The sequence below is a fragment of the Oncorhynchus keta genome, chromosome 26 (genome assembly GCF_023373465.1).
Source record: "Oncorhynchus keta strain PuntledgeMale-10-30-2019 chromosome 26, Oket_V2, whole genome shotgun sequence".
Classification (NCBI taxonomy): Eukaryota; Metazoa; Chordata; class Actinopteri; order Salmoniformes; family Salmonidae; genus Oncorhynchus; species Oncorhynchus keta.
In genome coordinates this window covers 13,037,593-13,051,534 of record NC_068446.1, presented here as the reverse complement: position 1 = coordinate 13,051,534, position 13,942 = coordinate 13,037,593, and the positions used below count along the sequence as shown (strand labels likewise).

Sequence of the window (13,942 nt, the reverse complement as noted above, 5' to 3'; positions counted from 1 at the left end):
TCTTCAGTGAATAACAGGTATACTGACACTATTGAAAAAGTTGTGTAGAGATTCTGCTATTGACCAGCAGGGGGATGGAATCCATTATAACCTTTATGTGAGCAGCAATATATCAGGCTGGACAACATTTGGTGTTCTCTGTCTGTATCAACTGGTCTGAGGCTGGCTCTGCTGATATTCCTGTAATGCCTGCAAACTACAGTCTCATATACAGTATCTGCAAGGTTTCTAAATGTGAGTTTGAGCACTAAGTAGTGTCCTTTTTTAATGTAATGCAATTTGAGGAGCGTGTGTATGTGAGAGTGGAAGTATGTGTGTGTGTGTGTGTGTGCTATTTTTGTGCCTTACTGTGGTGCTGCAAGCACTCTCCTGAGCAGAAAAATCTGTAACTGATGTCTGAGTGAGTCGTCTGTTAGCCTGTGTGTGTGTTACTCTGTGAACTCAGAAACTTTTGCAACCTGTCTGACCCGGAGGGAGCAGCTCTGTTTTGAAGCTCTGACAGTCTATCTGTTGCACAGAGAACAAGGGTGGGAAAGACAGGCTGTGATTGGTGGAGAGGAAGACTGCCTTTATGACATCATCTCCTCCCCAACAATCTAAAGCAACCTCACATGGAGTTCACGGTACTGTACTTATTCAGGTTCAAGTTCAAAACAGACCCTGTAACAAGACAGAGAAAGACAGAGAAAGAGAGTATGTATTTATTAGATACATATATTGCGACTAGACGAGCAACAACTACCGTACAAATATTTTCTTTTAAAACAATGAACACAAATCTCAAAACCACATTTTACAATTGCCCTGGTTGATTGTTTGAACCAGTCAGCCCAACACAGAACAACACATATCAGACATAACATCATCAGTCAATATAATATATGCAATGTGAACAGAACACTGGCTTGAGCAGCAGGTGACAGGAATCACAGTGCATTTCCGGAATTGTCTCGTGTGTGTTTGTGTTGTAGTAGTACACTGTTTGTACAATTCAATTATATATACTTTTTTACATTTTATTCTGACAAAACCCCTGAAAGTTATTATTTGATTAAGAACCGTGGCACAACATAGTCACATGGGTTAAAAACAGTAACGTTTATATAACTTTAATACTTGTAGGACCTAGGCTGAGAAACCCTGATGATGACTGCATGAGGTTATGTTTTTCTGGGGGAGAGACACACATTGAGGCTTGCATCCGGTGCTTTCACTTGAGCTAAAATTGCAGTTTTATAGTGAAAAAGTGTCAACAAGCGGCCATCAAAATGGAAAAAAAGGACGAGAAGAACAACTACTGTGCATCAACTTGCATAGTTATAATATATGCTTTTTCTCAAGCAATAATACCATATGAAGAGATTATCTGTCCAAACTTTATGATTTGTTGGCCATCTTGCATGTAACAAACGTCCAGTTAAGTGGCAGATATGGTATAGTGGTAACACTCCCCACTCTCAACACACGCCGGAGACCTGGGTTCAACACTGAGTTGTCCCTTTCAACTTCCTCCTTTCTCCACCTCTGTATCACCTTGTCATTTCTAAACTCTTGAAATAAAGCTTAATAATAAGCTAAGTTAAACAAACTGAGCGGTGCTGAATCTATAACCTGACAACCTACGGTCGCATTCACTATCAATACCTTTTTCTAAGGGAAAACCAAAATGAGAACTCTTATTCGAAAGATTTCGAAACAGTTTCTCCCATTTTGTGATTCATTAGGAACATGACCATAGCCACGGGGAGTAGGAGTGCTGAAGTAGGTGCAGCACAAACTGGTAAATTGCCAAAATTAATTCATTATTAAACTTAAAAAATTAAATAATTAGTCCTGTTTGTACATATGTCTAAATAAATAAAATAATTCAAAATACTACACCAGAGAGGATAATGTAGCCACCGAGGATTAATAGCTTCCTTTACAATATCGCTGTGAATTGTTTAAATCACAAACATAGCACATAGGCCCACACAGCCTGCAATTTGGGCAGCTGGCTTAATTTCAAACAGCTGATTGTGGAGTTGCGGCTGTTAGTAAACAGTAGCTAGAATTGGTCTTATATTTCAAAATACAATTACTGGAAAAACATAGTTTTGAAGTCAAATGACTACGGCTGAAAAGAAAAGACCCTAATCTGTCTGTAGTTGGGCTACCAAATCTCCCAATATTGAGTTGAAAAAATTAATAATTATTTTAGCTTTATTTAACTAGGCAAGTCAGTTAAGAACAAATTCTTATCTTCGGCCTAGGAACAGTGGGTTAACTGCCTGTTCAGGGGCAGAACAACAGATATGTACCTTGTCAGCCCAGGGATTCAAACTTGCAACCTTTCAGTTACTAGTCCAATGCTCTAACCACTAGGCTACCCTGCGTGACCAGCAGATAGCATCTGCCATCCACGGTGAGCAAACATATTCACAGAATCCCAGCCCCTTTCACTCACAGAGTCTGTGCCTCTGAATTATATTTAAAAAATTATACTATAATTTCCTCCACCAGGCCAGATGGACATCATATTGTACAATCTGCATCTCCCCTCTTTCCGTAGGCCCAAACAGTTGTGAATTCAATTAACTTATTAGGCTGCACTGCAGTGACTACTGTTACCAACTCTAGGCCTACTCATCACATTAGGAATTGTATCTTCAACCACCTCCCACAAACACAGAATTCTATAGCCTCCGTTCACCACTCCACATAACATTTAGTCAGACCTGAGCAAATTTGTTAACACCTCTACACAGTTTGTCTTTCAGATGTTTTTCTTTTTTACCAGAACCAATATGGTGTATAAAAGTGTTTCCCCCAATCCCGGTCCTTGATTTGAGAATAGAAACTTTACTATCCCATCCATCAGACATGCTCTACACCATTCAACTGGTGGGAAGAGCAGATAAATGTTCAACTGAAACCTCAAGATGGCCTTTTGCTTGTCAGCAGTATTTGGGCAATACTCTTGCCTTGCCAACACAAAGACCAGGATTGAAAAACACAGGAGTAAGTATTGGACTTTTCCCTCTGCCTATACTGTGTTCGCTCCAAGCTATCCCACAATCTCCCATTCTATATACTGTACTTGATTAATGATTACCACCGGAAATTGACAGGAAATGGATGAGTTTCCACCATACTGCTTTCACTTATCTGGTCCTTTCAGACCAGTATTCATGAAGGTAAGTTGAGAGAAGAGAAAGCACACTGCTAAAGATTGTTTGGACATAATTCAATGGCTGATTTCATAAAAATAATTGTCTCAGGAGCAGGTTGAGGGAGGGAAACGTACCCAAGTAAGAAACTGAACGTTAACAACGTTTGACGTAAGTCTATCTTTTTAACAATAAAAATAAAAAGAGCTCTGGGATGCCACCATCTCTCGATGTATGTTTATTTTGTCATAACCTATGAAACATCTAACAAAAAGAATTGATCAGTGAGTGTCTGGGCACAATAACCACTATCACATTCTGCAGAGCAGAACTCCTTTTCATTCTGTTTCCACTTCATTGTCTGAGGTATGAATAGTTGTTTAAATCTCTCTTTTGTGGTTTCTGTTTTGAAATTTTTATAGCTTGTTTCTTTTTTTACAGTAATACTTTTTCTTAAAAAACGTATATAATATTCCTGTTTACATTAAGACGGACAGACGGCAAATTCATGGGGTGACGTTTCCACCAAGTTGTCATCTAAAGTCAGTTTTACTTTAACCCATCTATAGATCAAGGTTAAGATTGGTTAGAGGAGAACCCAGGTCAGTGAGTTAAGGGGGTCTTCCACCTTGAGCGAACAATACAAACCAGCTGAGATCAAAGTGAAGTTTCATGAAGACCGAGTCTGCGTCAGAAATAGGGGGCCATTTGAGACACACCCCTACACTGCACAGATGTTCAGAAAGTGTCTACAGCTGTTTGTTTTACACAGTAAAGCATCATATCAGACAAGCTCTGACAACACAGACATTAACTGAGCAATTAAATCAAATGCTAAACAACAAACAACAATAATCATAACAACAACAAAAAACTCAACATAATTATCCAAGTCGTCTTTTCTTTCCCTCCGTTTCTGGGCTTTCAGTCTCTTTTTCAAAAAAATGTCAAATACTTTATTGAGATCAATCGGTCAGACAAACAGCATTTCAACCCGGAAGTGTGACATCATCCACTTTCATCATCCATCCAGTTCACAAATATGCAGAAATATGCAGAAAGACACTTAGTGCACAACATTTTCAGTCTGGGATTTCTCCATTTCATTTCTCTAGTTCAACCGTTCAACTGTTTTGTCACCAAAGCCCCATATACTACCCACCACTGCGACCTGTATGCTCTCGTTGGCCGGCCCTCGCTTCATATTCGTCACCAAACTCACTGGCTCCAGGTCATCTATAAGTCTTTGCTAAAGTCCCGCCTTATCTCAGCTCACTGGTCACCATAGCAGCACCCACACGTAGCACACGCTCCAGCAGGCATATTTCACTGGTCATCCCCAAAGACAACTCCTCATTTGACCGCCTTTCCTTCTAGGTCTCTGCTGCCAATGACTGGAAGGAATTGCGAAAATCACTGAAGCATGAGTCTTATATCTCCATCACTAACTTTAAGCATCAGCTGTCAGAGCAGGTTACCAATCATTGCACCTGTACACAGCCCATCTGTAAATAGCCCACCCAACCCTATTGTTATTCCTTTTTTTGCTCCTTTGCACCCCAGTATCTCTACTTGCACATTCATCTTCTGCACATCTATCACTCCAGTGTTTAATTACAAAATTGTAATTATTTTGCCACTATGGCCTATTTATTGCCTTACCTCCCTAATCTTACTACATTTGCACACACTGTATATAGATTTTTCTATTGTGTCATTGACAGTACGTTTGTTTATCCCATGTGTAACTCTGTGTTGTTTGTGTCGCACTGCTTTGCTTTATCTTGGCCAGGTCGCAGTTGTAAATGAGAACTTGTTCTCAACTGGTCTATCTGGTTAAATAAAGGTGAAATAAAATTACATTAAATGTTTTTTTTTTTAACATTCTTCATGACGACATATCATTCATGTTCCTGGGATTTCCTTTCCTCTCTAAGTGCTACTTTTGCTTGGGGTTTGATTGGCTGTTCAGAGGGGAGCAAGACAGCTATGTTGTGGGGAGGACGGAGTTATGGGGAGGTTAAAGCGAGTGAGGGCAAAGCATGAGATTGTCTTAAAGGGGAGGGGGAGATTGGGGCTAGTTTCCTGGACCCAGATAAAGCCTAGTCCTGGACTAAGAAGCGTGTTCAATGGAGATTCTCCATTTAAAGAAGTTAATTTGTGTCAGGGAAGATATCTGTTAAGTTCGAGAATGTAGATGATATTCCTGGTTTAGTAGTGTGGTTAGTTAAGGTGGTGCAATAGAAACAGTGTGGAGAATGGGAGGTGTGGGGGTAGCGTGGAAGGACATACCTAAGATAACATTTGTCGGTTGATTGTATCCACACTGTCCTGGCACGAGGATGGCCAGCGAGAGCCTGAGGATCCATCAGCTGTGCTGGTGTGATTGATGGTGTCTGAAGGCAGTGTGCTCTGCGGTGCTGGTGAGTCTGATTCTGTATGAGATTGTCAGTAGTCTAGGGACCACTGGCTGTGTGGAAAAGCCTCCCTTTCTTCTACATGTTGTTATTCACGACCCCTCTGGGGAACATTTCCATGTCGTTCACAGCTAAAGCCAACCCTATTCTACACCTTATCCCAAACCAACCGTCTGGTTAAAGCCTGGCTCCTTCACAGTGATAAAGAGTTGATTATCATTATGCTGCATATCTTTTATGTATCCTTTATTTAAACATTAAAGCCACATTGAGATCGGCATCTCTTTTTCAAGTGAACCATATCACATCTCTGCGCATGTGTTTGAATGACATCCTATTTTCTAGGTTCCTTTAAATACCCTTGTGGTAATACTGAGAGAGAGAGTGTGTGTGTGTGTGTGTGTGTGTGTGTGTGTGTGTGTGTGTGTGTGTGTGTGTGTGTGTGTGTGTGTGTGTGTGTGTGCGTAGTGACAGAATGTAAGGCGCCGTGATCAAGCTAGGGATTAAGGTAAGACTGCAGGAGAAGAGATGTATAGCAACAGAGGGCATATATAGGGCAAATACAGGGGGAGACATCACTTTAGTGCAAAACAAATACCTGTCAATGGCTTTGAAGGGGAGGGGAGGGCGACATGTAGCGAAAGCTCATAGATGGCTGGGTGTAGGATTGGATGTGTGGGGAGGACAGTCAGAGAGTCATCTCAAAGGCTTTGTGGCTCTCTGTGGCAACCACTTTTCACACTTTAGGAGAAAGGGGGTTGCTACTGTGAATGATGCTGTAAAAGTACAATATGTGGCAGGTTGCATCGGCTAGGACTCTCGGTCTTGTCTCGTCTCTGGACCTGCCACATTGAGAACCAGGGTATCCATCCACAGGTGAACACTGCTGAACTGAGTTAAAGATTGGAGTTTTTTTCGTGTTTTCTTACCACGGGCTTTTGCCTGGCCCGTCCATTGAGCTCATTTGGCTTTCAAGGTGTACTGTCTGTCTTTTCCTCCGAAAGAAAGTTTCCTTTGAGTTTGTCATCAGACAGAGAATATTTATACCACCAGTGGGTTTGTTGTTTCTCCTGTCTTGAACATACATAGGGGAATCCAGTATGAGACTTGGTTCTGTGTGATAAAAATACTTCAAAAAGAAAAGTGTAAAAGGTCTGCGGCCTCTCACATTTCAGGGGTCATAGAACCATACTGAACGGTGTAGTAGGGGAACAAACAGGTCCATATTGGCAGCTGTGGAAGTGTATTTATTTGCACTCAGAGGGGCAGCTGCTCCAAACATGGGAGGTGAGGTAGAATCTGTCAGTGACCCCCCGGTCCCTCAACCAATCCCACATCAGAGGTGGTGGGAGTCCTGTGTGATGAGGGCAACATGGAGGAGACACACACGGTCTGCAACTAGGAAGTGCAGTGCAGCCCAAACGGGAGATGTAGTGGAGGTTTGGGATGGGTGGAATGACACAACCTAGGTGAGGATCAACCGTCATATGAGGTAAAAGAACAGTATTGTTTTGTGTGTGTACACACAGAGAGGTATGTATAGGAGAGGTACACATATACACAGGTAGACAGTTATGTTAACTGTATATGTATATTCAGCAAAATATATATATATATGCATACGGGTTAAGAGAGGTATGTAATCTGATGAGAAGTATATGGAGGTAAACCAGTGGGTATTATGCAGGTACAGAGATACATGTGCATGCAGTTAGACCGGTGTACTGTATACATGTAGTAAGATAGGTATACAGGACTTGTATGTGTGAGGGTAAAGTGTTGTGTATATAAATGCAGGTACTCTTGCACCATTGCACAACAAATTGGATATTGTTTGTATTCATAAATAGGTATGTGTGTTTGCATTGTCATAAAGGGAGGTATATGTGTAACTCTGCACATCAGGGGTGGAAGGGAAGAGTCCAAAAGAGAAAAGTGTGGGGGTACACTTGGTAACTGTCCCAGTGGAGGCTGGTGAGGAGGCTGGTGAAGAGGGGAGCTGGTTGGAGGGTGGAGCCCCCTGATGGAAGCTCGATTGTGGGACAAAATATACAAAAAGTATCTATCTGCCCTCCTCGAGTGATGGGCAGCTCTGAAAAGCTATATCAATCCATGTACTGTATGAATATGTTTGTCTATAGTAGTGTGTGTGTGTTAGGTGAATGTAGATGTACATCAGTGGCTGTATGTGTGAGGTTTTGTAAAATTGTGTGATTGTAAGTGTGTATGTTTGTGTCAACCATCTGCCTCTCAGAGTGATTGCCTTCCACTAACACAGAGCTCCATCAGTACCAGTACTCCAACCAGACCTCGTGGGTTTGGGTTTGCATACATGTGCACCAGGTGTATAACAACACAGGAGGAGAACACTGCACAGGGCTGTTAGCTTCTCTGTTAGATAGAGACGCACAGCGCAGCCACAGACCATCAACTCAGAGGGGGGGTGCAGCCAGAGAACCCCAACTCAGAGAGAGGCCCCACAGCCAGAGAACCCCACTTTAGAGGGGGGCCCCACCCCCCAACTCAAAGTGGGGCCCAGCAGCCACAAGAGCCCCAAGTGCAAATCATCAAAACGGCTATGCAAAAGAAAGCCTTTTTGTTTTTCTCTGTGACTATCCGTGTTGCTGGTGGTGATATTGTGTTTCACAAAATGAGGAAAGAGGCCAATTGTTACTCCTTTTCTTTCCCCCTCATAATTCCCCCCTCTCTCCCTCTATCTCTTCCAGGTCAAAAGTCAGGGGTCAGTTCATACTTCCTGGTCCTCGAAGACCTCCAGGAAGAGCGGAGGGAAGAGTTCGTTGGGACACTCCACCTTCATGTGGAGGAAGCGGCTGGCGTGGCACGCCCCGATCATCCTCAGGTCCGTCACCTTCATCAGCAGCTTGGGCCAGAAGTGGGGAATGTTGTGCTTGCGGTGGTTGATGTAGTGCTCGAAGGCAAGCAGGTACGTCTCCTGGCACTTCTCGATCTTATCTACCGATGTCAGGCCAGAGCGATCTGAGAGGAACGCAAAATACATACCTTTAAAGACCAATAATAATAATAGAGAAATGGTAGAGATATTGAAGCTTGTTCATAAAATGTTACAAACATAGGGAGACCTTCAGTGTGTTCAATACAGTTGTTCTTTGGTCATAAAGTGGTTATGTCTGTTCTTAAAGTGGTTATGTCTGTTCATGAAGTGGTTATGATCCTCTGACGTCCTTCCATTGATTGCCTGTTTTATCTGTTCATAGAGCTTATATGTCTGTTCAAAGCACTTATGTCTTTTCATAGCTATTATGTATGTTCATAGAGTTGTTATAACCTTTCACAGCCTCCTGGCTACTCACCTGAGCTCATGAGGAGCACAGCCTGCAGCAGGGCCACCTCCGAGTCGTCCAGGTTAAACTGCGCCAGACTCTTGCCCAAATCAAAGATGGCGTCCGACACCACGCCCAGCCCGCCATTCTTCAGCTGCTCCCTCTTCACCGCCATCTCGCCGCTCAGGGTAAGCGTCTCGCTCTCTGGGTCGTAGCGCACGGCGGCACGAAGCGACATGATCTCCATACAGCAACCTTTCAATAGGATGATCTGGTCTTCACAAGGCAGCTGGAGGGAGGAGAGGAGAGGGAGACTGTTAGAGTGTACACAACATAAACACAATCAGGTCATCCCATGGCAGAGAGGGGCCTGTTAGGAAACCTATAGTCAGCTGAAGTAGAAAGCACTTAAGGTCAAGACACACACACACACACACTGCAGGTCTCACAAGGTAACTATAGGGCATATGTACATTATACACACAGCCTGGGAACATAGTAACAGAGATGATGTTACTAAATATCCAGTAATTCTAGCAGCTACCATAATCACAGCAGTTAGCGACATTATTCCTCTGCTGGCCAGTGAGACAGTTATTTATAATGATAGTCCAGCTACAGACTACATAACTGGTGAATCACAACCTTTCGGAACTGTTTGTCGGGGACTGTGGATGAAGGTGAGTAATGTGTGTGTGTGAGAAACAGCAGCATTATGTCCTCATTATAGAGCAGTATGAGTCATATAGAGGAGGCAGTGGTGAATATACAATTTAACAAGTGTAATAACGCACGCACGTAGGAATGAACAGACAGACACACCATAACAAACAGTTCTGCTGAAGGAGGAGGTAATCACAGTCAAGTCTGTGTTTATGAGCCCCATTAGAGACACACAGGGCCAAATGAGGACACAGGACACACAGGAACTTACACAAAAACACACAGGCACACACTACACAAAGCGCTTTAAACCCACCTCTGAGAACATGGTTAGTTTTTTGGCAAAGTCGACGACGCGTGTGATGGCGGGGGTGATGATCTTGGTGAACTCGCTGAAGGCCTCCAGGTCTACCTTGTCTCCGTCTGGGGTGGGAGCCCCGGCGGACTGACCTATGTCCTCAGGCTGGGGGCACAAGATGGTGTCTAATGAAAAGTCCCACTGGGCAAACACAGATATGTCGGTTGTCACCAGACCTGGGTTCAAATTTATGCTCATTTAAGTATTTTGTATTTATATACTTATTTTCATTGCATTTGAGTATTTTCAAATAATGTGGCAGAAATAAACTACTTCTATTTGAAATATGTTTTAATTATTTGTAAATAGTTGTTTCCAAATACATTATTTCAAAAACCCCTAGGACTTAACAGACCGGAGTTCAAATGCATGGAGTATTTAAAAATGTGTACTTGAAATTAAACTTGTGTGTGTATTTGAGTACATTCCAAGTGTATTTCCAAATACATTTCAATATTCCACTACCACTAATATTCCACTACCTTTATTTTCAAATATACAGTACCAGTCAAAAGTTTGGACACACCTACTCATATTTATTTTTTACTATTTTCTACATTGTAGAATTAAAAGTGAATACATCAAAACTATGAAAACAACACATATGGAATTATGTAGTAACCCAATATATTTTAAACAAATTAAAAAATATTTTATATTTGAGATTCTTCAAAGTAGTCACCCCTTGCCTTGCCAGCTTTGAACACTCTTGGCATTCTCTCAACCAGATTCATTAAGTAGTCACCTGGAATGCATTCTAATTAACAGGTGTGCAGGTGAACGGATGATCTCCGCATGTGTGGTTTCACAGTGCAGCCTGTTTTGTGTGTGTGCGCATGTGTGTGCGTGAGTTGATGTACTGAGTGAGTGAGTGAAACGATGTACTGAGTGAGTGAGTGAGTGAGTGAGTGAGTGAGTGAGTGAGTGAGTGAGTGAGTGAGTGAGTGAGTGAGCGAGGTGATGTACTGAGTGAGTGAGTGAGTGAGTGAGTGAGTGAGTGAGTGAGTGAGTGAGTGAGGTGATGTACTGAGTGAGTGAGGTGATGTACTGAGTGAGTGAGGTGATGTACTGAGTGAGTGAGTGAGATTGTACCAGTGCTCCTTCTGTTATGCTTTGTTTTCGAGGCTGTTGTTATCAACACCTCAGATATGCACTGGATCAATCCATTCGGAGCAGATCCACGTCGACTTTACTTTGAACAATAAAACCATTTTAACATAGCCTCTGCATGCTATGTCTCCTTGGCCTGGTTGCCATGCAACAACTGTTTGGACCTCAGCGCCAAGGCAACCATCGCTACGGAGACACGTGTGTATGGGGGAAGTACTTTCCTCTCAGAGGGGGCTACGTAGAATTTGGTTGCTAAGGCAACAGGGCAGATTCAGTAATAGCTTTTCTGAATGACATTCCTACTGTTAGTACAGAGCAATGTCTCCCCACAGGAGGTGGCGTTCCTATGTGACAAGCAGTCCTCAACCAATCATTGCAGATGACATAAAACAACTATCTGACATAAAACAATGAGTAAGGAGATGTGACTTGTGCAATTCAGTCAGTGAGTCAAACATCCATTCACGAATTGGTGAATGGACCATTATTTTAAGAAGATTTTTAATTTACTGAGTAAACCAATACACCCACAAATCTACCTGATGTTGATTAGCTTAACTTAGTCTCGCTTAGCCCTGGCCTATCTTATTTAGCCTAGCCTATCCTATTTTAGCCTAGCCTATAGCTTTAGATTAGCATAGCATTAGCCTAGCATCTCACCAGGAACTTGCGTTTCTGTTTCCAGTGAGAGCCCTGCGCGTTGGTGTGGTGGTGGGCCTCTGTCACATGGCGGATCAGCTCCCACTCCGAGCTGTCGGGCTCCGGACGTGTCTGTAGAGTCTTCACGATCTCGCCCTTCTTCCTCTTCTCCCGGTTCTCCTCAATCAGACGACGCTTGGCTACCCGCTTAGAGTCGTCCAGCACCACTAAGGACACAGTTGTTTTGTGAACTTACTGTATTTCAGTATTAAATGTAGAATTAATGGAAATGTAAAGCAGTGAGAAGGTAGGTGTGATATATTATGAAATATATGGTTGACACTTATGGTCCCACACTCATGGAGTGTGACACTCACGGTCCATAGCCATGCCAACTGCGATGCACTTCCTGAAGCGACACAGTTGGCACTGGTTCCTTGTGATCTTGTCGATGATGCAGCAGCCATCGTACTTACAGGAGTAAGCCGGGTGAAGGTTCTTCTGGATAGTTCGCCTGAAGAAACCCTGTGGACATTGCTTGCATCAACTTAGTTATTTCAAAGTACGATATCAACATAATGACGTTATATCAACCACATTGGTAGTTCATTAGCTTAGGGGCTAAGTTTATAAAAAATACAATTGGTTCTGCAATGTTGAAAATCACATAAGGTGTGGAGACCAAAGTTTATTTTTCAATTTCAACTTATTTATCGAATAATTCTTTAAGAAAAGTGCAAGGGTGACAATATACGGTATTTGGATGCAACTGTATATATTTTTTAAATGTCACTAATGTCAATAATTTTGCGATAATTGTCGACAGTTAAATAAAATTATTAATATACACAGTTTGAGAAATAACACTTCCTCCTTTAATGCATATACAAAGTAAAATCAGGTTATTCCCTAGTAGTTACCGTGGAATGCCTAGGTCATATAAAATGTTACCCAACCAGTCCTTGAAGTCCTATACAGGCCAGTCATGGGCCATGTCTCTCACCTTGCAGCCCTCACATGTGATGCAGCGGTAATGGTAGCCGGTGGCCTTGTCTCCACATACCACACATGGCTCATCCTTCTCCAAGTAGCTGGGGATGTATCCTGGGACAGAAAGGCTCAGTGCTGAGGGAGAGATGGAGAGGAGGAGGAGAGAGGAAGTAGAGGAGAAAGAAAGAGGAGGAAGAGGGAGTAAAGGAGGAAGAAGAGGGAGTACAGGAGGAAGAAGAGGGAGTACAGGAGGAAGAAGAGGGAGTACAGGAGGAAGAGGAGGAGGAGAGGCAGCAAAAGCAGAGGAAAGACAAAGTGGAAGAGAAAGGAAGAAGAGGAAGAACATGAGGAAGAGGAGTGGGAGGGAGCAGAGGAGGAGAGGAAGAAGGGAAGGAGAAGAGAGAAGTGTTAGCACGGGAGCAACAAAAGCACATGTACAGGAGAAGTGTGTGTCTTGTGTGGGCACACCCTGACCTAATAGCACTCCAGGGGAAATCCTAAAGTCACTCACCACCTAAAGTCTTGAGAGTATTTTTATTTTATTTTTTTATCTTTATTTAACCATGCAAATCAGTTAAGAACAAATTCTTATTTTCAATGACTGCCTAGGAACAGTGGGTTAACTGCCTGTTCAGGGGCAGAAAAACAGATTTGTACCTTGTCAGCTCGGGGGTTTGAACTTACAACCTTGCGGTTACGCTCTAACCACTAGGCTACCCTGCCGCCCCGGTAGAGTAGAGAAACACATTTACTGTGTGGCGGTGCTAAGACCACACAGCTAGCTGAAACATAATTTTTCTTGATATTTCTAACTTGGAATCCCTTCTTTTCGAACAATCTACGTAAAATAACTGGTTTCTCTCTCCAATTCATCTCCTGAAACGCGTACCCGCGTCTGAGTCTAAAACACTGAAAGCAATTATTTGGCAGATTCTCCACATACTGTAATACATCATATGGTTTAAGTAGAGAAAATACATATTTTTAAAATGATTTCACTGACCAGCTAGGAATGCTGTGTGTTTAAAACATGCCCCTCATAAAAATACTTTATAGAAATATATCCAAAGCATGTGGCTGAGTGGCTAGAGAGTAAGGGCTTGGAATAGCTAAATGATGCAAAAATGTGTAAATGAGCATTGACTTGTCATTAACTGAGGAATAGTGGCCAATGGCTTGTACATGAACTTACCAGACATGCTCTTCAATGCACATGTGCTGTTCTTTCTCTTCCTTTTTGGTCCATTGGGCCAGCTGGGAGGGGGGATTTTAACTTTTTAATTCAAACATACAAGCACCTTAAAAAATAACATT

The 13,942-nt window shown here is 42.5% G+C and overlaps 1 protein-coding gene across 3 annotated transcripts in view; it reads right to left on the bottom strand.

The window, feature by feature from the left end:
* Positions 1–8,015: 8,015 nt before the first annotated feature.
* Positions 8,016–13,942, bottom strand: part of LOC118358974 (thyroid hormone receptor alpha-like) — a 96,533-nt gene continuing 90,606 nt past the window's right edge. For all 3 annotated transcript variants that reach the window (XM_052480279.1, XM_035737050.2, XM_035737051.2), the window contains 7 exons: positions 13,821–13,882; positions 12,642–12,763; positions 12,016–12,163; positions 11,660–11,865; positions 9,848–9,994; positions 8,899–9,157; positions 8,016–8,563 (listed from right to left, as the gene is read on the bottom strand). In XM_052480279.1, the coding sequence (XP_052336239.1) occupies positions 8,313–8,563; positions 8,899–9,157; positions 9,848–9,994; positions 11,660–11,865; positions 12,016–12,163; positions 12,642–12,763; positions 13,821–13,882 (1,195 nt within the window). In that variant the 3' untranslated portion in view covers positions 8,016–8,312. The remainder of the gene's footprint in view (positions 8,564–8,898; positions 9,158–9,847; positions 9,995–11,659; positions 11,866–12,015; positions 12,164–12,641; positions 12,764–13,820; positions 13,883–13,942) is intronic.